This window comes from Sus scrofa, chromosome 18, assembly GCF_054392235.1.
Source record: "Sus scrofa isolate SSC_HxYL_T2T_F1_AM1 chromosome 18, Sscrofa_HxYL_maternal_Yorkshire_Landrace_v2.0, whole genome shotgun sequence".
Lineage (NCBI taxonomy): Eukaryota > Metazoa > Chordata > Mammalia > Artiodactyla > Suidae > Sus > Sus scrofa.
Window position 1 is genome coordinate 49,373,637 of NC_139400.1, and position 23,334 is coordinate 49,396,970.

At 35.9% G+C, this 23,334-nt stretch overlaps 1 protein-coding gene across 9 annotated transcripts in view; it reads left to right on the forward strand.

The window, feature by feature from the left end:
- NT5C3A (5'-nucleotidase, cytosolic IIIA) overlaps positions 1 to 20,679 on the forward strand; it is a 41,921-nt gene extending 21,242 nt beyond the window's left edge. Inside the window, exons 1-11 of one of the 9 annotated variants that reach the window (XM_085005912.1) lie at positions 89 to 150; positions 807 to 902; positions 4,551 to 4,598; positions 10,741 to 10,839; positions 12,869 to 12,938; positions 14,192 to 14,238; positions 15,274 to 15,359; positions 17,076 to 17,165; positions 18,306 to 18,468; positions 19,017 to 19,217; positions 19,986 to 20,679. In XM_085005912.1, coding sequence (XP_084862038.1) covers positions 4,569 to 4,598; positions 10,741 to 10,839; positions 12,869 to 12,938; positions 14,192 to 14,238; positions 15,274 to 15,359; positions 17,076 to 17,165; positions 18,306 to 18,468; positions 19,017 to 19,217; positions 19,986 to 20,087 — 888 coding nt within the window. In that variant the 5' untranslated portion in view covers positions 89 to 150; positions 807 to 902; positions 4,551 to 4,568 and the 3' untranslated portion in view covers positions 20,088 to 20,679. Of the gene's footprint in view, positions 1 to 88; positions 151 to 806; positions 903 to 4,550; positions 4,599 to 10,740; positions 10,840 to 12,868; positions 12,939 to 14,191; positions 14,239 to 15,273; positions 15,360 to 17,075; positions 17,166 to 18,305; positions 18,469 to 19,016; positions 19,218 to 19,985 lie in introns of those variants that run through there. The other 8 variants (XM_005673266.4, XM_085005914.1, XM_013985729.3 and 5 more) reach the window with 8 other exon arrangements.
- The last annotated feature ends 2,655 nt before the right edge of the window (positions 20,680 to 23,334 follow it).

Below are 23,334 nucleotides of genomic sequence, written 5' to 3' on the forward strand. Positions count from 1 at the left end.
TGATTTTGCATAGAGCATAGCCAAGGCTTTGGAACCGCCCTCAGCTGCACCTTGTACTATATTAGCACGCCTCAGACAGGAAGAATTTTCTTTTGCTGCGGTAGCTCCTCCGGTTACCTTCAGGGTAAGCATATGCAGTTCATGTAAACAGTGAGTCTGTTGTTTAACTTTACCTAATTCTTTTTTGGTTCAGTGTCATGTCGAAATTTTATGCATTTAAAAATGTAAATTAAATAAAAATAGATGATCCTGTGTAACACAAAACTTCTTTGTAGTTCGCAAAGATAGGAGTATGTTAAAGTTTGCAGTGCCTTGGGTCTCAGAAATTACAGTTTGTAGGATCTAATTTTAAGAGTTTCTTGTTTCACTTGTTGATGTTAAGAAAAAGCAAAGTACCCTCAGAAATCTCTTTTTGGGGGGAAAAAAGATACAATTTTGTTGTTCATTTGGTTGTTTTGTGACTCAGTTTTGCTGATAGCCACAGGCTTTGTGTACCTGGAATTAGAAATTGTTTATTATGGCTAGTAATAAAGACAATTAATTTTTATTTTGTGCCTGCAAGATTTATCCAGGGTATTATGGAATGGGATTATACTGGCATGTTTTATAAATTGATAAAAGCTAGATATTGCCTGTAAGGACTCTAACACATTTTATATTGAAAATTAAGATTCAAACATATATATTACCATAAAAGCCTAGAACTTTGTGGTTAACTTAGTCTAAATAATTGAATTTATCTTATCTTAAGCTAGCTAATGCAGCAGACCATATCTTAAAGTAGTTTACTTGGTTTTTATTGGCAGCTTATAACCAAGCCCTGCATCTCTGGATATTGCTTACTACCTATGCTGTTGTTCTAGGACAAATTCAAGGACAGAGGAACTCCAAGTGCTCTAAGGGTAATCAGTGCAAATTACCTCCTTTCCATGTGCCTTGGTTTATCATCTTGAAAAACACTGTTAGGTATTAGAGCAGTGGAATTGGAGAGGATAGATAAATAAATTCTAAGCTCTGAAATTGTGTATTTTCCCATAAGTATCTATAAAATTCTGACTGAGAAGCCACGTTTTACTATTTAAGGAAATTGGTATAAATGGCCAGTTTTTAAATAACTAGCCTTTAAAATCTGTTCCCTTTTCTTTTACCACCATCTCTAATCTACTTTTTGCCGAGTTTCATTTTTGTTTTATGTTTGTATCATGAGAAAGTTTCACTTTCTAGTTTGTGGGGTTTTTTTACCTGCTGCCTTGAAAATCTAATTAGGAAGAATTCTTTTTAAATGCCCCTAAGAAACTGATTTTATGATGCTATACAAATAATGATTACTGTTTGATTTTTTTTTCCACGTGCTAATCACATTTTTAAAAAGTGTCTTTATTAAAAACCCAAGCTTAGGACAAGTTATACAGGTTGCTGGAGATGTGCAGTAAGATGTTTAGTACTGTTGCTAATCCATATTGCAGTAATACATACATTTTCTTACATAAGTGTGTATAGTTTACCATTCAAAATTTCATTACTTTATTATGTAGTTTATATGTTTCTACAAGTATCAAAATTCAAGCAGAATCACAACTTTTTAAACTAAATCAATAAATTTAATATTTTTCACTTTCCCATAAGACACAGTCAAGTGGGCCTTTAAAAACATTCAGTTTGTTCTGAAAACTAGAATGGTACAAAAATGTAACCAAAACTTTCAGATACTACATTTCTAAAAAGCAAGGATGGGGAACATATGTTATCAGCATGACCCTGATATAGAAAAATAAAGTCTTCAATTGAAAAATAAAATACTCAATTTGCATTCACATAGGTACTTTAAAACTTTTATAAAGGCAAGTAATTTTTTCATATAGATACAGAAATTTTCAGTAATTGATTTGTAAACTTCAGGGTGTAATACATCTCAGAATGAAATACCACAATAGCTAAAACTTTTGAGTTATCAAGTTAGTGTTATTCAAGTGAAGTTCTTACCTCTTGCTTCAGTCTTTAGCCTTGTTCTACATATTCCTTGTAATGAAAACTGTTACAGTAGCGACCTTAACCTCACAGTGAAAGAACACAAAGTAAATATTTTTCAGTTTCCACATTTTTCAGTCCACATTTAAAGATTCCAAATACTTTAAACTTCAAAACTTTCTTAGAAGAGAGTTCATAGCTCAAAGGTAATATTTTCTATTTTTGAACTTGTCTTCTACACTTGATGTGTTTTTTTTTCAGCAGCTCTTCTCTTAAAGCATCTGCAGCAGATGACTGCTGGCAAAGTAACTTAAGCCAGAACTTTATATACTAAGTATAGGTTTACAAGCCTATTGGTTTAAAAATACCCTGCCCTAATTTTCAGTGTCTTCCTTAGAATAGTGCCAGAATGCTGACATTTATACCTTGGTCTTTACACTTCTATAATGATAGTGATTTTTCTGTTAGGACTGCAGTATCACTTTGTATGAGATTATCTTTAAACAAGGATAAATACTGGTCAATTGCCAGTGAGGATTAGGAAGAATGAAATATATCTTTAGTTGAAATTTGCATAGCATCTAGTAATCTATTAAGTTTACATAGCAAAAATAATGGCCAAAAGTTGGCCATTATCAAATTTCTTTTTTTTTCTTTTTTTCTCTTTTTAGGGCTGCACCCAAGGCATATGGAAATTCCCAGGCTAGGGCTCAAATCTGAGCTGTCTGTAGCTGCAGGCCTATACCACAGCAGCAGCAATGAGGGATCCATACTATGTCTATGACCTACACCACAGCTCATGGCAATGCAGGATACTTAACCCACTGAGCAAGGTCAGGGATCGAACCGCGTCCTCATGGATAGTAGTCAGGTTTGTTACTACTGAGACACTACGGGGACTCTGTCCATTATCAAATTTCTGATCGCTCTTTGTTTTCAGTTATATTTTGTTTAAATAAAATAATGAAGAGACCATAAGAAAGATGATTAACTCTTTTATTACTAATACTGGCTTTTTTTTTTTTTTTAACTAAATATGAATGAATGCTCCAAAAATAGCCATACTTGGGAGTGGAGGGTGAAGAGGAATTAAGCTGCTTGGCTATGTGTAACAAAAGATTTTAGATTCCCAGATTTTAGATTTCACTGCTTGAAACTGTTTTCCTTTGGGCTTTTCAAATGTTTCAGAGTATGTGGTATTTTTGTAAACTCCACTGTACATTTACACGTTCTCCTTCCTCTTTTTCAAGCTAATAAAAGTAGTTTTATTTAATTAATGCTGTCTGAGAAATCTGGAAACTCTTTTCAGATATTAAACATTGAAGAAAAGTCGTGAGCATCATGAGTATTTAACTTTATGCTTTGGATTCTGTAAATGAAGAAAGAGACCTGCCAGGCAGTCAGTGTCTATTCCCTTATTTTTCAGATGTAAAAAAGTGGAGGTATCTTACTTTTGGGAAATACTGTTTAAGATACCATCAATTGTAAGACTATCAACTTATAATCTTTCTAAGAAGGGTGAGAAATATTTTTAAAATAAGACATTTCCCAATTTTATGTACTTTTTAAATATATCTGCTACTAACCTTTTTTATCATTTTTATTTTTTTCCATTATAGCTAGTTTACAGTGTTCTGTCGGTTTTCTACTGTACAGCAAGGTGACCCAGTCACACATAGAAATATTTACATTCCTTTTTCTCACATTGTCATGCTCCACCATAAGTGACTAGCTCCACCAGTGCTGCTACACACATTTTATTATAAAAAAAACACAGATCTAATGTCTAATGTAAGTTTTTCCACCTCACTAAATTTAGCCTTTTTAAATAGTGTTTTTATTACAAAATTTTGCTTACCTGGAATAAAGTAAAAATAAAGTCATTAAGGAAAAAAATAAATAGTTTTCTGTAAGATTTATACTGCAAAAATGAAGCAGTATGATGATAAGGTATTTTTAAAACTTCTTTTGTTTAACAAATAGATGTGTGTAAATTTCACCCAAACTCCTTAAATGATCATTCAGTTAAACTCTCACATACCTGTTTTGTGCCAGGCACTGTGGTATAGTCAAACACAAGTCAGCTCTTGGTCACATGGTATCACAAAATTAAGGATTTTAATATGAGAAAATTGAAGAATAAATTTGACTTTTGTATATCATGTTTCTTCTTACATTCTGTTTATATCTTCCTTCAGTAATAATAATGCATAATTTCCCACAGACTTCATCCTTACATGTGGAAAGATGTTGATAAGATATTCTTGCAATAAAGCATTTTTTTGCCAGTATATACTTCACTTTAACTCTTTATTCAAATCCTATTAAAACTATATAAGTTCTTATAGGAGAGCTGCAAATTCTCCATACAAAATTTTTAACCCCAAACTGTGAGATAGAGTAAAATCTTTGCTGAGCTTCTTAGGAAAGAAAAAAGATGCCTTCAATAACTTGGTATTTCAGTCAAACCAAAAGTACCACCCTAGTATGTCATTAACATACAGGAAGAGCCTGAAATGTATGTATGTCACATGTACTTTTTTTCTCTCTCTCTTACTGTGACATCACCTGGGAAAATCCAGAAGATTGGATAACAAGAAATGCCTAATCAAGATTCTGCTGTGAAAATGGTGGGTATTTGAGTATTTCCAGTTCCATTTATTAATGGTGAATCTTCACCACTTTTACTTCTGTCTCAAACCAGATAATTAGTTATGGGACTGTAACTTTATGCAGATCTTCCTTCACAATGTTAGATATACAAGAGAACCTCAAATATTTGTTGAATTGAATTTCTTTGAAATTTTTTTGCTTGAAATATAATGTGCATTAAAATGTTTCTCAGCATATGAAATGATTACCCATTTATTTTTGTGCTGTTTTCCTTGCTCAGCAACAACACACTGAAGTCATACAACATGAGATCTTTTATCTTAGGCCTCTGAATTAAAATGACAAACATTTAAATAATTTTGAAAACTTCTTGAACAGCAGTAGATTTCACTGCATTATAGGATGAAGTAGGAAAAATAGAGGCTTTGGCGTCAGAACTGGCTTCAGATATTAACTCAGTCCTTAATAGCTGTGATACCCTTGAATGAAGGCGGCCATCTCACCTTTAAGAAATAAGAATGAAACTATCAACCTCGTGTTGGTTTTGTATTGTTTATGGTTGAATCTATGGCACGTGGAAGTTCCCACGCCCAGGGATTGAATCTGAGCTACAGCTGCAGCAACACCCAATCTCTAATCTACTGCACGGGGCCAGGGATTGAACCTGTACCTCCACAGCAACCGGAGCTGCTGCAGTCAGATTCCCATCCCACTGCACCACAGCAGGAACTCCCTCGTGTCGTTTTTATTCATATTTTTTCCAGATTTATTAAGATATAATGGACAAAATTATATTTAGTGTACAACTTGATGATTTGATACCTGTGTACATTGTGAAAGTTTCCCCTCATCTAGTGAACACATCCATGACCTCACATATTTACCCTTTTTTACATTTAAACTCTACTCTCTTAGCAAAATTTCAGTTATGTAATGAGTGTTATAAATTATAATCACTATGTTACACATTATACCCTCAGACCTTACTCAACTTCTTATACATACTTAATGAAAAAGTGTACGTAAAGTGCCTAACAGACATAGTAAGCACTCAGTGAATTTTAATCTCCTGTATTATGTTAGTGTTTTAACTCTGTAAGTAGCATTTATTTGTATGTGTGGGGAAAATTATGTCCATTCTCCTTAAGGATAATTATAAAATTTTTAAAAAATCAGTTTCTTCCCTTCTTTTAAAAAGGACACCTGCCCATGCCACCTTTCTTATTTTCTCTTTCTGCTCTTTTTGTTGTTATTATTCCTCTTCTCCTCTATTTTTTCATGCTTTCTAGTTTTCTTTTTCTGGTTTGAGCCTATAAACTAGAACATGACTTGGCATGCAAACAGCTTTGTGTTACAATTAGTAAATCTTTTGTTCAACTTAACTTTCCTCATCCAGTATGTGATGGGAGGTTAAAGCTGACTCAAGGTCCTGGTTAAGCTAACGAAGAATATGAAATTTCTGTTTTTTGAATACATTAACCATAGTCCAGTATTGGCAGTTTTATTTGCTTTAACCTAATACTTGGACATGATCTGTGTATCAGTTGCATGATTGGCATTTGAGTCGTTGGCACAAGCATAAGTATCTCTGATATGTAAAATTAAATTAGTCTAAACTCATTTTCTTGCTTGAGTTGATTTTTTTTTTAACCAAAATAAATACAAGTGTTATAGGAATGTCCCACCATGTATTTTGTTGTTACCGGGATCCTAGAACCTTTTAAGATGTCTCCTTTAGAAGCAAGTAGCAGTGTAGTTAACCGACAAGAAGACTATTGAAGGAAAACAAGCCAAAAGATGATATATACTTAAATACTTTTTACTATCACTGAATGAATTTACACAGTTTTTACCTTGGGTTTGCTTTTCTAAAGACATTGATACGCCTTTTAAGTTGACAGCTCCTTAGGATGTTTTCCTAATTTCTGGTCATCGAGATCCAATCTCTCCTTCACACATACACTCTTCTCCATGTACACTTAAGTTCTAGAAAGAGTTATTTCTCCTTTTCCCACATCAGACCCTGTACTTTGACCCCTCCCCAGTTTCAGCATACTCAATCCTGCTTCTCTCGGAAAGCCTAGCTCCTTCAGCCCCAGCAAAAGTAATCTCAGTTTCTTCTGTTTCTCATGTAATGTATTATTTAGGTTCCTGTATTATAATCCATGTTAGAGAATATACATTTGAGTATAAGATGTATATCTTACTAAAATGTCTGTATCTCTTACAGAGGTGCTTAGCAGAGTGCCTCACACAATATGGTGAATGAGCAAAAGAATTTGGTCTATACCACCTTAATGTAGAGACAGGCCAGAGACGTGAAGGCAGGGAATATGGCTATCAGTCAAATTTAGAAATACATAATTTTCAGAATAAATCATGAAATCATCCAGGTATATGATAAGTGAATAAATGTACCAGTCTGAATAAGTGGCTTTAAACTCTACTTTTTTTGTATAAGATTTAAAAATCTGTGCTTTTTATGTCCTCACATAAAAATTGTAGTGCCTACTCCTTAGCTTGTACCATATCTGAACATTGGAAAACAAAAAATATATTCTCTGAGAGCTTCAGATAGAAATTCTTAAGTAATTTAAACTAATTTTTATGTGGGCCATTTTTAGGAAAATACAAGTAGACATCATTAGGACAGTTTTGTGACTGCCATGCAGATGCTTATTTATGTCTTGTCTCAATGTATCAAGTGATAATATCACACAATATTATCAAATAATCTAATATTGCTATAGAGTTGTGAATAAAACTATATAACTTTGAAACCAACTTCTTTAGAAATCATTTTGAATATGGAAGTAGACTAATAATTAGGAGTTCATGGAGTTCCCGTCTTCGTGGTGCAATGGCTAACAAATCCGACTAGGAACCATGAGGTTGCGGGTTCGATCCTTGGCTTTGCTCAGTGGGTTAATGATCCGGCGTTGCCATGAGCTGTGGTGTAGGTTGCAGACATGGCTCAGATCCCCGCATTGCTGTGGCTGTGGCATAGGCCAGAGGCTACAGTTCCGATTGGACCTCTAGCCTGGGAACCTCCATATGCCACAGGAGCGGCCTAAGAAATGGCAAAAAGACCAAAAAAAAAAAAAAAAAGCAGTTCATTTCATCTGTATAATACAGTATATTAAAGATCAACCAGAATACCCTGATTCTTGTCAGGAAAGCTTTGGTCCTTCCCCAGCATTTTACATTGTGGCCTTAGAAAATAAATTTGTTTTCTTTCGCTCACAAATGATGGAAAACTTTAGCCCCTTATTTATCTTTCATAAAATTATAATCAGATTGGAAGTTTTTTGAATAATTTGAAACAACTTACCCTTCAAATTTCAAGTATATTATTTTATGCACTACCAAACAGGCAGGTGTATTTTGTCCAAGAGGAATATGAGGAAGGGATTTGAGGAGGTAACAGAAAGATGTGACATAGGATGAAGTGCATACTCCTGCAGTATGCTTCATAATGTTCTGATGGTCTGATACTCATTGACATATCATACATTTTAAAATTATAGTTCTTAGGTTGTATTCTAAAATGCTTGAGTAAAATGCCCAATGTTTCAAGTTCTTGAGAAGTATTTATCATATACTTTAGTAATGTATGTGTATTGTGGAAGGGGGTATATATATGTATTACCATGTAATCCAAGTCAGATATAATTTTTATATTTCTTACACTCATGTCCTCCACCCTGTGGTATCCTTTGGAGAAAGTAGCTGCTCTTCCATCTGTTTTCATCACTGTTATTTCACTCCAGTGCTATTTGTATATTCACTACTCATTTATCTGAAAATGAATGGTTGTATGTTATGCAGAAGCAGGGATGTGAAGGTCTTTAGCCAGTGGTTCTCTTTCAAACCACAGTTATGTAAAATAAACCGATCTGTTAGTTGTAAGCTTAGCAGAAACCCACATACTTTGAAGAGGCCTTGGTGTTATACTCCATTATCTGAAACAGGTTCTTCTATCTTACTTAAATATGGCTTTTTATTTACTTCCTTTTTTTGGCTGCACATTGCAGCATGTGGAAGTTCCCAGTCCAGGGATCAAATCTGAGCTGCAGCTGTGACCTTTGCCACAGCTGCAGCAATGCCAGATCCTTAACCCACTGCCCCAGGCCAGGGATCAAACCCACACTGTCAAAGAGACAACACCAGATCCTTAACCTGCTGTACCACAGTGGGAACTCCTAAATATGGCTTTTTAAAATTAAATGTTTTGTACGATGTGATTTGCATGAGGCAGGACATCTTCATCAGCATAGACACACTGAAATAAAATGTTTAATTTTCTTGGTGAAAGTACCATAGGTGACATATATACCCTCTGTTGCTTTCAATAATAGTTATCAAATCAAGCATATGCTGGTTATTATGTATCTACCAATTAAGGCAGAGGTAAGAGCAGAATTTCGTTAGGAAATGGATACTCCTAAAAATATTCATTATATGCCTATAGTATTTGTAAGTGAGCTACGGAAGTGATATTCTAAAACAGCGGTGATTCCTTAAACTCAACAGGAAAATTGTATAAACATCATATCCCTAGCTGCTTCTTGTGACTCAAAGTAGTGGGTAATTTGTAAAAATAAATGAGTGGATATTAATGAATAAAAAAAGGAATGTAGGAAGAAGTCCCTGTTGATTTTTCTCATCTATTAAGAATTACTATAAAATAAATTATTTAGGTGATTTAAATAATGTTTTTTATTCTTTTGAACTCTTTAAAGTCCAAGTAAGTAAAAAGGATTGCTGTATAAAGGTTAGTTGCATTGCACGTTATCCTATCCTATTTAAATATGGCTTGTGGCTTTTTAAAATTAAGTGTATTATAGATTCAGGTCTTTCATTCATGGAGGAAAATTTAATGTTCACATTTCTCTTTCCTGTACACTTCTGTATTCATCTTCCAGTCTTAGGAAAACATTGGCTTTTTTCTGATTTTCTAATTTTTCCATTACATAGAGACAACATGGGACCTAATAGACTTGTCAGATTTTCTTGTAGCAGAGATACAAGGTCTGGGGAATTTTTCAGAACTGTGTCCATAACACTCAGGAAATACATTAATATTGATGGTGATAACATAGACTAATAGCGTATAAAATAAATAAAGATTATTGGATACATACCACTATAGAGTCTTAATTTGAGGTTCAATCATTGATTGTCTTAAACTGTGAGCTGATTATTAAATGATCCATAGTTTCCTATCCCTAGTCTTCTTGTATAGCTGTGCTTGTGCTGATTTTACTCTGATCAATTTCATTCTATCTGTGATATGGTAGCAAAAAGAAATTATATAACATTAAATTATTGAGCAAAACTAAAGCCTGCATAAAGCAGCCTAGTAACAAGCTTAAGCGCAGACGGTCTCATACTTTTTGATGATTGTCTTAACATGAAGTAAATCCATTGTAACATTATGCCAAGAACAGTGAAGTTATCGGGGATTTAGTACAATAACGGAACAAAGATCTTGATGCAACTTTTCAAATTAAATATATTAAATATATTTTAGTTATTTGTACAAAGGTAAACTTGGGGAATAATCATGTAACATTTATGTCCTTCCTGCCAAGAAGTTATTTAAAATGTAAGTATGAATACAAGCTAAATCTTAAGCAGAAAGATTTTTGTAAGACTCAAAGCTCAAATGTTCTCTATTCAATTCTAGGATTTTATTTTGAATGAATTATGTTAAAAATATTCTTAACTATATATGTAATAATACTTTCAAAAAGTCAGACACAAAGGTATATAATGAGAATGAGATAAACTATGTACATATATATGTATGGTTGCAATCTTAGAAATGAAAATAATAGAAAATAGAATAAAAAGTTTACTTGTTTATTTTTGGGTAGTAGAATACCAGACAATTTTTATTTCTTTTTTTTTAGACTTTTTCTATGGTAAAGATGTGTGATTTTTATAATTAGAAAAATTGCATTTTTTGATATTACAAATTTAGTGTTAATCTTTTGGGTGGAAACTAATGATGTGCTTTAACATGTCCTGTGTATATAAATGGCAAGTTGATGGTGGTTTGCTTTTTAAAAATAATACCTGAACATTAAATTTTTTTTTAATTAAAAATGTACTTTTTGAAAATAATGCCTGAATGTTAATTTCTTTGATTTTTAGATGCCAGAATTCCAGAAAAGTTCAGTTCGCATCAAGAATCCTACAAAAGTAGAAGAAATTATCTGTGGTCTTATCAAAGGAGGAGCTGCCAAACTTCAGGTGAGTAATTATCAAGAAGCCTTTATTATTAAGCAGATTCAATTCATCTTAATGTTTTGCTACAAGCTCAGTAAAGAAAGTTTAGACAGACAGGCTTTACCTATCCTTTTGGAATGTTAAATCTAAAAGATATATCTAGAATTGGTCTAAAATATGCAGAACACCCCATGGGAAACAAACCATAAAAATTAATACCCCTGAAATAAATTTAGCTTTTCTTTAATATTAAGTGCTAAGCTAAATAGCACTGTCCATAAGTATTAAGCCATCTTAAATATTAATATGATTAATAATATTCTTTAAAATGTGTACAGTTTCAAGTTGTTATTTTAATTAAATAAATGATAGTAATTCAAAGTAAAATGTAACTTTTTTAGGAGATAACTACCTTTTTTTTTTTTTTTTTTTTTTTTTTTTTAGGGCCTCACCCTCAGCATACGGAGGTTACCAGGTTAGGGGTCCAGTCGGAGCTACAGCCACTGGCCTACGCCACAGCCATAGCAACGCCAGATCTGAGCCACATCTGCGACCTGCACCACAGTTCAGAGCAGCACCGGGTCCTTAACCCCACTGAGCAAGGCCAGGGATCAAACCCGCATCCTCATGGATCCTAGTCAGGTCTGTTAACTGCTGAGCCACAATGGTAACTCTCCCAATAACTACTTTTAAAAAATCCTCTCTCTGGAGTTCCCGTCGTGGCGCAGTGGTTAACGAATCCAACTAGGAACCATGAGGTTGCGGGTTCGGTCCCTGCCCTTGCTCAGTGGGTTAACGATCCAGTTGCCGTGAGCTGTGGTGTAGGTTGCAGATGCGGCTCAGATCCCGAGTTGCTGTGGCTCTGGCGTAGGCCAGTGGCTACAGCTCCGATTCAACCCGTAGCCTGGGAACCTCCATATGCCGCGGGAGCGGCCCAAGAAATAGCAACAACAACAACAACAAAAGACAAAAGACCAAAAAAAAAAATCCTCTCTCTTGGAGTTTCTGTTGTGGCTCAGCAAGTTAAGAACCCAACTAGTATCCCTGAGGATGCGGGCTTGATCCCTGGCCTCCTTTAGTGGGTTAAGGATCCCGAGTTGCTGCAAGCTGCTGCTGGTTGCAGACGCGGCTTGGATCTGGCATTGCTCTGGCTGTAGTCTAGGCCAGCAGCTGTAGCTGATTGAATCGCTAGCCTGAGAACTTCCATATGCCACAAGTGTAGCCCTTAGAAAAAAAGGAAAAAATCTTTTTATTTATTTGTCTTTATAGTGCCGCACCTGCGGCATATGAAGGTTCCCAGGCTAGGGTCTAATTGGAGGTGTTGCTGCCGGCCTACACCAGAGCCACAGCAACTTGGGATCTGAGCCTTGTCTGCAACCTACACCACAGCTCACGGCAACACTGGATCCTTAACCCACTGAGGGAGGCCAGGGATCAAACCCGCAACCTCATGGTTCCTAGTTGGATCCATTTCCACTGTGCCACAACAGGAACTCCAAAATCTCCTTTTTAAAGGAATGTTTTACATGTAAATTAAATCAACAATCTGAATATGCAGTGAAAAATTATTCATTTAGACATTTCTGAAAAAATATTTATCACAGTCTGTTAAGTTTTAGGAGCTGGTAATTTGTTGCTATGTATCATTCATTCTTTGGCATAGTTTACCTAAGTAGACAAGTTAAATCAATAATGTAACAGTTTCAATAACTGAAAGCTTTCATATAGTTTAATTGCTTCCACTGCATTTTTGTACTTGGCCAGGTAGGTTGAAATTGTGCAATGTTTTATTGCTATTAGGACCAGTAACCTTACTGCCTGCAATTGCAAATTCCTGTACAATTAATCAGATTTTATTTGGTGACAGTTCTGGGGCATTTAAGGAAATTCTCAGGACTTGATACATGAACTGCATTAGAAAACTCATTGTAGGCAGAACAACCTATGGTGGGGGCAGGGACAAAGCACAGTCTCATGCCTGTAGGAAATATACATTTTAAGTGTCTGGCCTTGGTGGCTCTGATTTCATTCTACCTTTCCCCTTTTCTTACAGGTAATAACAGACTTTGATATGACACTGAGTCGATTTTCCTATAGAGGGAAAAGATGCCCATCATGTCATAGTAAGTGTGACGTTCATAAACATTCATGGAAGTGTTTGAAGGTCTTTTTCTGCATATATGTGTGTGTTTATTTATTTATTTTGCCATGCCTCTGGCATGCAGAAGTTGCCAGACCAAGAATCAAACTCAAGCCACAGGGGTGGTGACCTGAGAGCCAGCAGTGGCAATGCCGATTCTTAATGCTCTGAGCCACCAGGGAACTCCTCTACCTATGTAATCTGTGATGTTGCTTGGGGTTTTTTCTTCTTTTTGGACATTGAGTGGGCCTGGTTTTTTGATTATTATGTATTTTTTTTTCTTTTTTTTTCTCCATCTTACATAAATGGCTGTTTGTATGGTTTTGGTTGTAAGAAGAGCAAGACTTCTGAAATTTGTGTCTCCAAATGTATATTTATTATTCAGGAAATATTTAACAGTTTTAAACTTTGAATTAACGTAAAGAAATAGACTTATTAAATACTCTTTGTTTTCTAGGAATAGTACTGAATTTTTGTCATTGATTAAACATAATAGAGTGAGTTACTAAATAAATATCAAATTAAAATGTGTTGCTAGGATAATATACCTTTACTGTTTTCCAGACTTGGCAATGAGTTTTGTTTGTTTTGTTTTGTTTTGTTTGCTTTTTAGGACCATGCCTGCTGCATATGGAAGTTCCCAGGCTAGGGGTTGAATCAGAGCTACAGCTTCCCGCCTATGCCATAGCCACAGCAATGTGGGATCTGAGCCTCGTCTGTGACCTACAACACAGCTCAAGCTAACACCAGATCCCCAACCACTGAGTGAGGTCAGGGATCAAACCCAGTCCTCATGGATACTAGTCAGATTGGTTTCTGATGAGCCACAACAGGAACTCCAGCAATGAGTTTTTAAAATAGTACTCTTCAAAGTGATAAACAAGCAGTGATTTAAGACCTCTCATTTACTCTTGGTACATGTATAATTTGAGAAATCATTCTGATAATTTATTTTTAAAAACTACTAAAAACTATACCCTTTGGCCCACTAAATCCTATCTGGAGAATTTCTAATCTAGTAATCTCAAATGTAGGAAAAGAATTTTAGATTTAGAGGTTTAGATTTTGGAACCGTAGATTCTCTAGGAATGCCATGTGAATTATAACACTAAGACCAAAAGTTGTAATGACCATGCTAGTTGACTTGGCATTTAAAATTAAAAGTAATTTTATAGTTTTTATAGTACTGGTAGCATCAGAGCATTTTTTAATGCCTAGTTTGCTTTCTCCCTGTAGATGTCATTGACAACTGTAAGCTAATTACAGATGAGTGTCGAGAAAAGGTAAGCACTAACTGTAATCCAGAGTTACTCAAAGATTTCATTACCTTTTTTGCCTGAGATATTTTTTTTTCCTGCTTCATTCATACAAACAAGAATGGATGCAAAGAGCTTCTAGCCATATCTGGCACAGAGTAAACAGTTAGTACATTTTAGGTTTATTGTATTATATGCTCCCAGTGTATTTTAATGAAAAAATTAACAGTAACTTTATAGTGATAACAATAAAACTTACATGGAAAACTTTTAATTGATTACCAAAATATTTTGGTGTCCTTATAATAACTGGAGAATTAAAACAAAAATACTGTGATTTTTATGTATTTTGTTATCTTAAATTGATCAGAAAACTGCCTCCGTTCTCTCCTTGAGTAAGTAAAACATCTTATTTTAATAAATAAGACTCTTTTTTTTTGCTTTTTAGGGCCACACCCACAGCACATGGAAGTTCCCAGGCTAGAGGCTGAATCAAAGCTATACAGCTGCCGGCCTATGTCACAGCCATAGCAACTAAGGGATCCGAGCCGAGTCTGTGACCTACACTCCAGCTCATGGCAACGCCAGATCCTTAACCCACTGAGCAAGGTCAGGAATAGAGCCCGCATCCTCATTGATACTAGTCGGACTCATTTCCTCTGTGCCACAACGGGAACTGCCAATAAGACTCTTACTTAACAAATAAGACTTGGTGTTCTCCAAATGTGAATCAAATGTAATACTTTCATAGGGAAAAAAAATACTTCATAGCAATAATTTGCATATTACTGACTTCACTGAATTACTGACATGACAGTACTTTTAAAAAGTAGTTTTTGGCAAGCATAATTTTTGACATAGGCCAGCAGCTGTAGCTTTGATTCATACAGACAGATCAACAAAGATCTCTTTAGTGGATACATGTATTAGGTAGGCATGATCTAATCTTTACCATATAAAGCAGTTTATGGAAAACACTTATTTACTTTTTTGCTTGCTATAAAACTAAATAGCTTAATGGCAACTATAATCTTAATGATTAAGTTTTTCACTTATTTCTAGTTACTACAACTAAAGGAAAAGTATTATGCTATTGAAATTGATCCTGTTCTTACTGTAGAAGAGAAGTACCCTTATATTGTGGAATGGTAAGTGTATATTGAGTGATGGGAGGGTTGAAAATATAAAATAACATCACAGTTATAACTGTGGTTTATTTTTGCCCTGTACTGTATATGAATGGATTCATAAATTATCCAGTGAGTTAGAGCAGTAATTACACATGACAAAATGAACTCTAATTCTCTAATCACTGCAGTATTCGAATTTGTTTTGTTCTGTTTTTTTAAGATGAAGATCAGTAGGAGTAAAATGTGACTGAATGTGTAAAGAAAAAGAATTACGATTTAAATTAACTGTGAACTCAGTTGGAGCCAGTGTATGACATACTTACTGAGAAATGAACCTCTGATATTGGTCACATTAATCAAAATGCAGCATTCCGGAGTTCCCGTTGTGGCGCAGTGGTTAAGGAATCCGACTGTGAACCACGAGGTTGCGGGTTCGATCCCTGGCCTTGCTCAGTGGGTTAAGGATCTGGCATTGCCATGAGCTGTGGAGTAGGTTGCAGACGTGGCTCATATCCTGCATTGCTGTGGCTCTGGCGTAGGCCGGTGGCTATGGCTCAGATTCGACCCCTAGCCTGGGAACCTCCATATGCTGTGAGAGCAGCCCAAGAAATGGCAAAAAGACAAAAAAACAAAACAAAACAAAAAAAACCACATTCCAAGCAGACCACAGTGAAAATACTGTGTTGAATCCTAGTTGGATGCTATTAAGAGAAATGTTGACACACTTAGGCTGTATCACAGAGTCCACCAAGATAATCACAGGAATTGGAGCCCCATCCCATTTGTGGAAGTTTTCAGAGAATAGAAGATTTTTAGATTTGAGATGCAACAACTTGTTTTTTTTTTTTTTTAGTCTTAAAAGACCAGGAATGATGTTACCAGTCTTCATTATCCTATTACCTAACCTGAATATCCTGCAGGCTTAAATCAGTGTTTATGGTATGAAACACTGAAAAGGGGTTACACTGGAGGCCAGGGATTGAACCTGCAACTTCAGGGATACTAGCCAGATTTGTTCCACTGAGCCAGGATGGGCACTCCCTGGGTGGATTTTTAAATACCAACAAGAGAGCTTCTAAAGGCCTATTATCCTAAGATGGTATAATTATAGTTTTTTTAATTAATTACAAAGCACTTATATATAAAACTTTCCATAACAAGGATTTTCTCTGGCTCTCTTAGGCAACATCTTCAGTATTAAGCACTTCATGAAAATTCAGACCACAAACAGGTGGAAAAAAAAAAAATGGCCTTGCCATAATTCTTATTGCAATCAGAGAAATGGTTATGGCTTCCCAGCTTTGATTCAGTTCTTATCTGTAGACTGAGGAAGGATTTACACATACTATCTTTTGATTATCTTATTTAAACTAAGCCAGGGTTTGAGAACTGAGCAATACATTAGAAGGAAGATATGTATCATGTCTTGAGACACATGGGGTATACATTCATTAGTAATGAATTTAAATCTCTAAATTCCAAATCTAAACTTAAGATGAATGAAATCCTCTTTTTCTCACACTGAAGAATGCTTCTAGATAAGGATAATACAGAGTTCCCTGCATAAGGACCCAGCATTGTCACTGCTGTGGCACAGGTTCGATCCTTGGCCCAGGAACTTCCACATGCTACAAGTGCAGCGAAAAAAAGGGGGGGTGGGGGTAATAGTTTCAGTTTGTTTTAGTTGATATTCTCTTTTTATTTGATAATTGACATTCTCCTTATACTTTCCAGGTATACTAAATCACATGGTCTGCTTATTGAACAGGCTTTACCAAAAGCCAAACTTAAAGAAATTGTGGAAGAATCTGACATTATGCTCAAGTAAGTTTCTTATATAAATGTATTTAAGTGTGTGTTCTTATTAAAATAATCTATGACAATATTATGTATAAAAACATATCCAAAATATGCCACCTATCATAAGAGTGGTAAGATAAGGAATTTAGACATATTAGATCTCGGCATAGGGAATTATGAGATTTCAGTACAAATCTGCATTTCCTTTTTAAAGATTAAAAATTTCAAGACTAACTTAAAAATTTATGAAACCAAGACATTTTGAAATATTTTAACAAAATACTTTTGAAAGATAGTGAAATATGAAAGGAATGTTTATAAATCAACTTGAAAAGGATTTTTAGCTCATAACTCTGTTTCTGTTACATGATCTGCTTTCCGAATGCTCAAACTCCCCTTGAAATCTGTTATCTCTAGGAAAGGTGAATGTGTTTTAACAGATAATAAAAATATTTGTAATACATGAATTATAAGATACAAACATTTTTAAGCTTATTTTCAGTACTGTTTACCACTTAAATTTTTCAACTCAGACAAATATGATGCTGTTTCTTTTTTTCTTGATGATGCAACATTTTAAGGTGATCTGCTTCTAAGGAGGAAAGCATTAAATTTGTCAGAGTGTGAGGACAGCTAGTATTTCATTCCATTGTAGGCAGCTTAACCTGTAGTCTAGTAAGAGTAAAAAGGGTTTTGATTTTTAAGATTAAGACAGTACCTGCAGCCACCAGATCTTAAGAGGTGCCAGATGTAAAGAGAGTACAGCTTAGTTCCTGCCACTCGGCTTTTCTAACAGTAGATAGGAGATAAGCAGGAGGTCTTCCAGCTCACTCTAGTCAGTTTTTCAAGGTGCGGTTCAATTATTTGCTGTTAAATGGTATACCTTCTGAATTGTCGGTTTATATCCGTCTTCAGTGCAAGTCTAAAATCATCTAATTTGTACTGTTAGAATTTATCGAAAGGCATGTAAAGAGTTAACCAGTTTGAAAAACTTGGTGCTAACAGTGCCATAGACATCAGTAACAGCCTTCTCAGGTAGTATTTTGAAATGAGGATATTTAATGAGCCATGGAATGCAGTAGAACTATTTAGCTTTTTTAACTTCTAGGTGAAAAGGAGCTGTAGCTTGCTCTTTAACACTCACTTCCAACCTCCATCTTACAGGGAAGGATATGAGAATTTCTTTGATAAGCTCCAGCAGTACAATATCCCTGTGTTCATATTTTCGGCTGGTATCGGTGATGTGCTAGAGGAGGTTATCCGTCAAGCTGGTGTTTATTATCCAAATGTCAAAGTGGTATCCAACTTCATGGATTTTGATGACAATGTAAGAATATCAAGTCATTCTTCGTAATTAATTTTAACATCACAAATTATTTTAATCATGTAAATTCATTTTTATTTATTACTTAGTGCATATTCATTAAAATAGGCCATGTTGATAGGCCGACTCTGGGACTCATCATCCCTCCCAGGGTTGTATCTATATCCTTGTTTTAAAAATAACACACCCTTCCTAAACTTTTGTTTCTGAAGCTATAAACTAATAAGGAAATTAGTAAAGCTTCTTTTATAGTAATTTAATGCAGCAGTTGTGAACACTTAATACCCATAGATGGAAAAAAATGAATTAGAACTGATGTTATTTGAATGAGTCCTAAGAAAGACAATATTTTATCATATACATAAACTGAGACCTTTTGGTTAGGGAAACAAATGAAAAGTAAAAATTGGGTTTTCAATGCATTGTATTTAACTTACAGTCTCTAGAAAGTCATTAGCTTCTCAGAGCCCTTCTCACCTATCATGAAAGTGAAAATACAACAAGCAGAACTTGCAGAACTTGCTGTTTCAAAGGATTTATATTTTTAATAGGGGCTGCTCAGAGGATTTAAAGGAGAACTAATTCATGTGTTTAACAAACATGATGGTTCCTTGAAGAATACGGAATATTTCAATCAACTAAAAAACAATAGCAACATAATTCTGCTGGGAGACTCCCAAGGGGACTTAAAAATGGCAGACGGAGTAGCCAATGTTGAACACATTCTGAAAATTGGGTATCTAAACGATAGAGTAAGTATACATATCCATATCCATCGTTTAATTCTCTGTTTACTTTAGAGACATTTTGATTACTCTTTATCCCTTTACTCTGGTGATGATTAAAAGAGTTGGGGAGTTCCCATTGCGGCTCAGCGGAAACGAACCTGACTAGTATCCAGGAGGATGTGGGTTCTATCCATGGCCTCAGAGAGTTAAGGCTCCAGCATTGCTATGAGCTGTAGTGTAGGTCGCAGACATGGCTCAGATCTGGCATTGCCATGACTGTGGTGTAGGCCAGCAGCTACAGTTCCAATATGACCCCTAGCCTGGGAACCTCCATATGCCGAGGGTGCGGCCCTAAAAAGACAGAAAAAAAGTCTAAAGGAGTTGGTATGCACACGTGCTTGCAGTAGCTATTAAGGAGACAGAGGATGTATGTTCTAAATGAGGCATCTCTGGCCTCTCCCCACCAGAGGCCAGTGCTCCCTAGTTAAGAGAATCAAAATTATCTTTAGACACTGCCAAGTGTTCCTGGGGCGCTGTCTCCCCAGTTGTTAGAACCACTGGCTAGAGAGAAATCATTTTGGAAGGAAAACCGAGTGGGAGATTTTCTATGTCAATGAATTTTAAAATTTTGAAAGTGTTTCATTTCAAAATGCTTTATGAAAACAAGTTTCGTTTACTACATTTTACCTGAATGCTCTAACACAGCAGTGAGATTTATAGTGGATTATTTACTTCTCCCCCCTGCATATTATTTTAATTTTTGTGATTTTTTTTTTCTTTTTGGTTGATTAGGTGGATGAGCTTTTAGAAAAGTACATGGACTCTTATGATATTGTTCTAGTAAGAGATGAATCATTGGACGTTGCCAACTCTATCTTACAGAAGATTCTATAAGTAAGCATTCTTCAAGAAGACCTCTCACTTGTGGGTGCAACTGATACAAGAGCTGCTCATCTGTCTTGCTAAAAGACTATTATTTATAATACATTCTTGCTCTTGAAGTTTCTTCTCTACATTACTGAAGTATTTTCAAATTGGTTGAATCCATCAACTGGAAGCTCCTTTTTCTCCACCTCTCTCAGCACACTCCTCACTGTTTTTAACAGTAGAAAAAACAAAACAGGAAAAATTTGAAAAATAACGCTACATTTCTAGAGTCAGTTTTGTAGCTTAATGTTATTATGAAGTTTTTGAAGAGTTTTTACATTGGGAAAGCTTGTAGAAGTTTAAAAAGTTTTATGAAATGGTGAAATAATGTACATGATTTTAAGTGTTGTCATTTTTATAACTTGGCTGAATTATGATGATAGTATTACCATCTCCTAAAATTTTAGTATGTTTGGTTATTTTGTTTGATGAAAAGCAGTATTTACCAAAAAATACTGGCACTTGATGTTTGAAAAAATCTATTGGTATCTTCATGTCACTAAATCATTACAGAATGTTCTATATTGAAGCACTGATGATAAACATGAAATGAAAAGCCTTTTTTTTTTTTGTCTTTTTGAAGGCCACACCCACAGTACATGGAGTTTCCCAGGCTAGCGGTCTAATTAGAGCTGTAGCCATCAGCCTACACCACAACCACAGCAACGCCAGATCTGAGCTGTGTCTGCAACCTACACCACAGCTCATGGCAACGCTGGATCCTTAACCCACTGAGCAAGGCCAGGGATTGAATTCACAACCTCATGGTTCCTAGTCTGATTCGTTTCCGCTGCACCACGATGGGAATTCCCGTTGTGTGGGTTTTTTTTTTTTTTTTTGGAAAAGCTTTTTTAATTATGTTGACTATTATTTATTCAGAAAATTCATTCACCAAAACCTGCCATGTTTTTCTTTTTCTTGTGTGTGTCTGTGTGATACATGAATCCTAATGTCCTTGTCATAGTAGCTATTTTCCAAATTTTCATACTATAAGTTTAAGAAGAAAAGGTTTTGCAGAAAAAAACCATCTTAAATATAATATTAAAGTAAACCAAAAAGCAGGGGATCCCTGTATATCCATGCATACAAGCTAGAGGGCTACTGTAGAAGTCCAAACTAGAAATTATGATAGGTTGGCAGGAATGGGGAGTGGAGCTGGAGAAAAGTGGATTAGTTAGAATAGTTTCAGTTTAGAAGTACCAAGACTGGAGTTCCCATTGTGGCACAGCAGAAATGAATCTTTTTTTTTTTTTTTTTTTTTTGTCTTTTTTTTTTTTTTTTTTTGCTGCTGTTGTTGTTGTTGCTATTTCTTGGGCCGCTCCCGCGGCATATGGAGGTTCCCAGGCTAGGGGTCGAATCGGAGCTGTAGCCACCGGCCTACGCCAGAGCCACAGCAACGCGGGATCCGAGCCGCGTCTGCAACCTACACCACAGCTCACGGCAACGCCGGATCGTTAACCCACTGAGCAAGGGCAGGGACCGAACCCGCAACCTCATGGTTCCTAGTCGGATTCGTTAACCACTGCGCCACGACGGGAACTCCAGAAATGAATCTTGACTAGTAACCATGAGGCTGTGGGTTCAAACCCTGGCCTCACTCAGTGGGTTAAGGATCTGGCGTTATTGTGAGCTGTGGTGTACATCATAGAAGAGGCTCAGATCCTATGTTGCTGTGTCTGTGTGCAGGCTGGCAGCTACAGCTCCGATTGGACCCCTAGCCTGGGAACCTCCATGTGCTCAAGTGTGGCCCTAAAATGACCAGAAAAAATTCCAGCACTAAGGATGGAGACCACACAGAATCAAACACTATTTTAATAAGCACAAAATGTTTATATCTGCAACTACCAATAAGTAATTGGGAGCAGTATTCCTATTTTATAAAGACTCCAGATCCCTAGGAGATGCAAGGGAAGAAGGCTTCAAAGAAAGCAACTTTGTTCTAGAAACCTAAGATTAAAGGGCTTACGTATAATCTTGCAGTCAGGCCAGCCTACCTGACAAGATGATATATATGTGTCCTTAGCAACAGGAAGAACGGAAGTGCCAGGCAGCACTCAACAAGCCAAAGGTTTAGGATGAATACTGCATGGTATTATATGTGGAATCAAAAACAGTAAGTTGAAGTAATAGAAGCAGAGTGGAAAAAAAAAAAAATGGTTACCAGGCATCAGAAGGGTTGGGCACAAACTATCAACTGTGAAATGAGGCCTGCGGATCTAATGTATAACACAGTGACTATAGTTGATAATACCTATTGTATAGCAGAAATTTGCTAAGAGAGTAGAACTGAAATGTTCTCAAAAAAAAGAAGATGATGTATGTGTTAAGTGTATGGGGGAATCTCACAATGTATATTTATATCCAATCATCTCATACACTTGAACTGTCTTACCATTTTATAATTATACCTCAAGCTGAAAAACAAAAAAGCCGGCAGGACAGAGACAGACACTAGGGCCAATATTTCAGTATGACTCTAAAGGCTAGAAAATATCAATGTTCCAACTCAGCAGTCAGGTGGGAGGTTTAAATACAAAAGCAAGCTAAAGTTTCCCTCCATTCTTAAAGCTCTAAAGCCTACAGTCCTTCCCCAGAGATACAAAAATTGTTATTGCTGTGTTTTAATTGATGTATTGTTGATTTACAATGTTGTGTCAATTTCTGAGAAACTTAAATTTTATTCAGCCAACCTGTCTCCACCACTGTAGAAAATAGCCAATGAAGAAATTCAAACAGGATCAACTAAAAATCTAGGGTAGAGAATAAGCACAAAATACTTTTTTTTTTTTTTGTCTTTTTGCTATTTCTTTGGGCCGCTCCTGCGGCATATGGAGGTTCCCAGGCTAGGGGTCGAATCGGAGCTGTAGCCACCGGCCTACGCCAGAGCCACAGCAACGCGGGATCCGAGCCGCGTCTGCAACCTACACCACAGCTCACGGCAACGCCGGATCGTTAACCCACTGAGCAAGGGCAGGGACCGAACCCGCAACCTCATGGTTCCTAGTCGGATTCGTTAACCACTGCGTCACGATGGGAACTCCAAGCACAAAATTCTTATCTTCATGAAGATTCGTAAGCCTAATGAAGTGTTACAGGTCAAATGCATTCCTAAGGGCAATTCAATCTAGCAGATCATTAACCTACCTAGTGGACTTAGGGTATTCTGTTAAATGAAGAAGGTGCATCACTGTGTGTGCCCTGTAGAAGAAAGTGA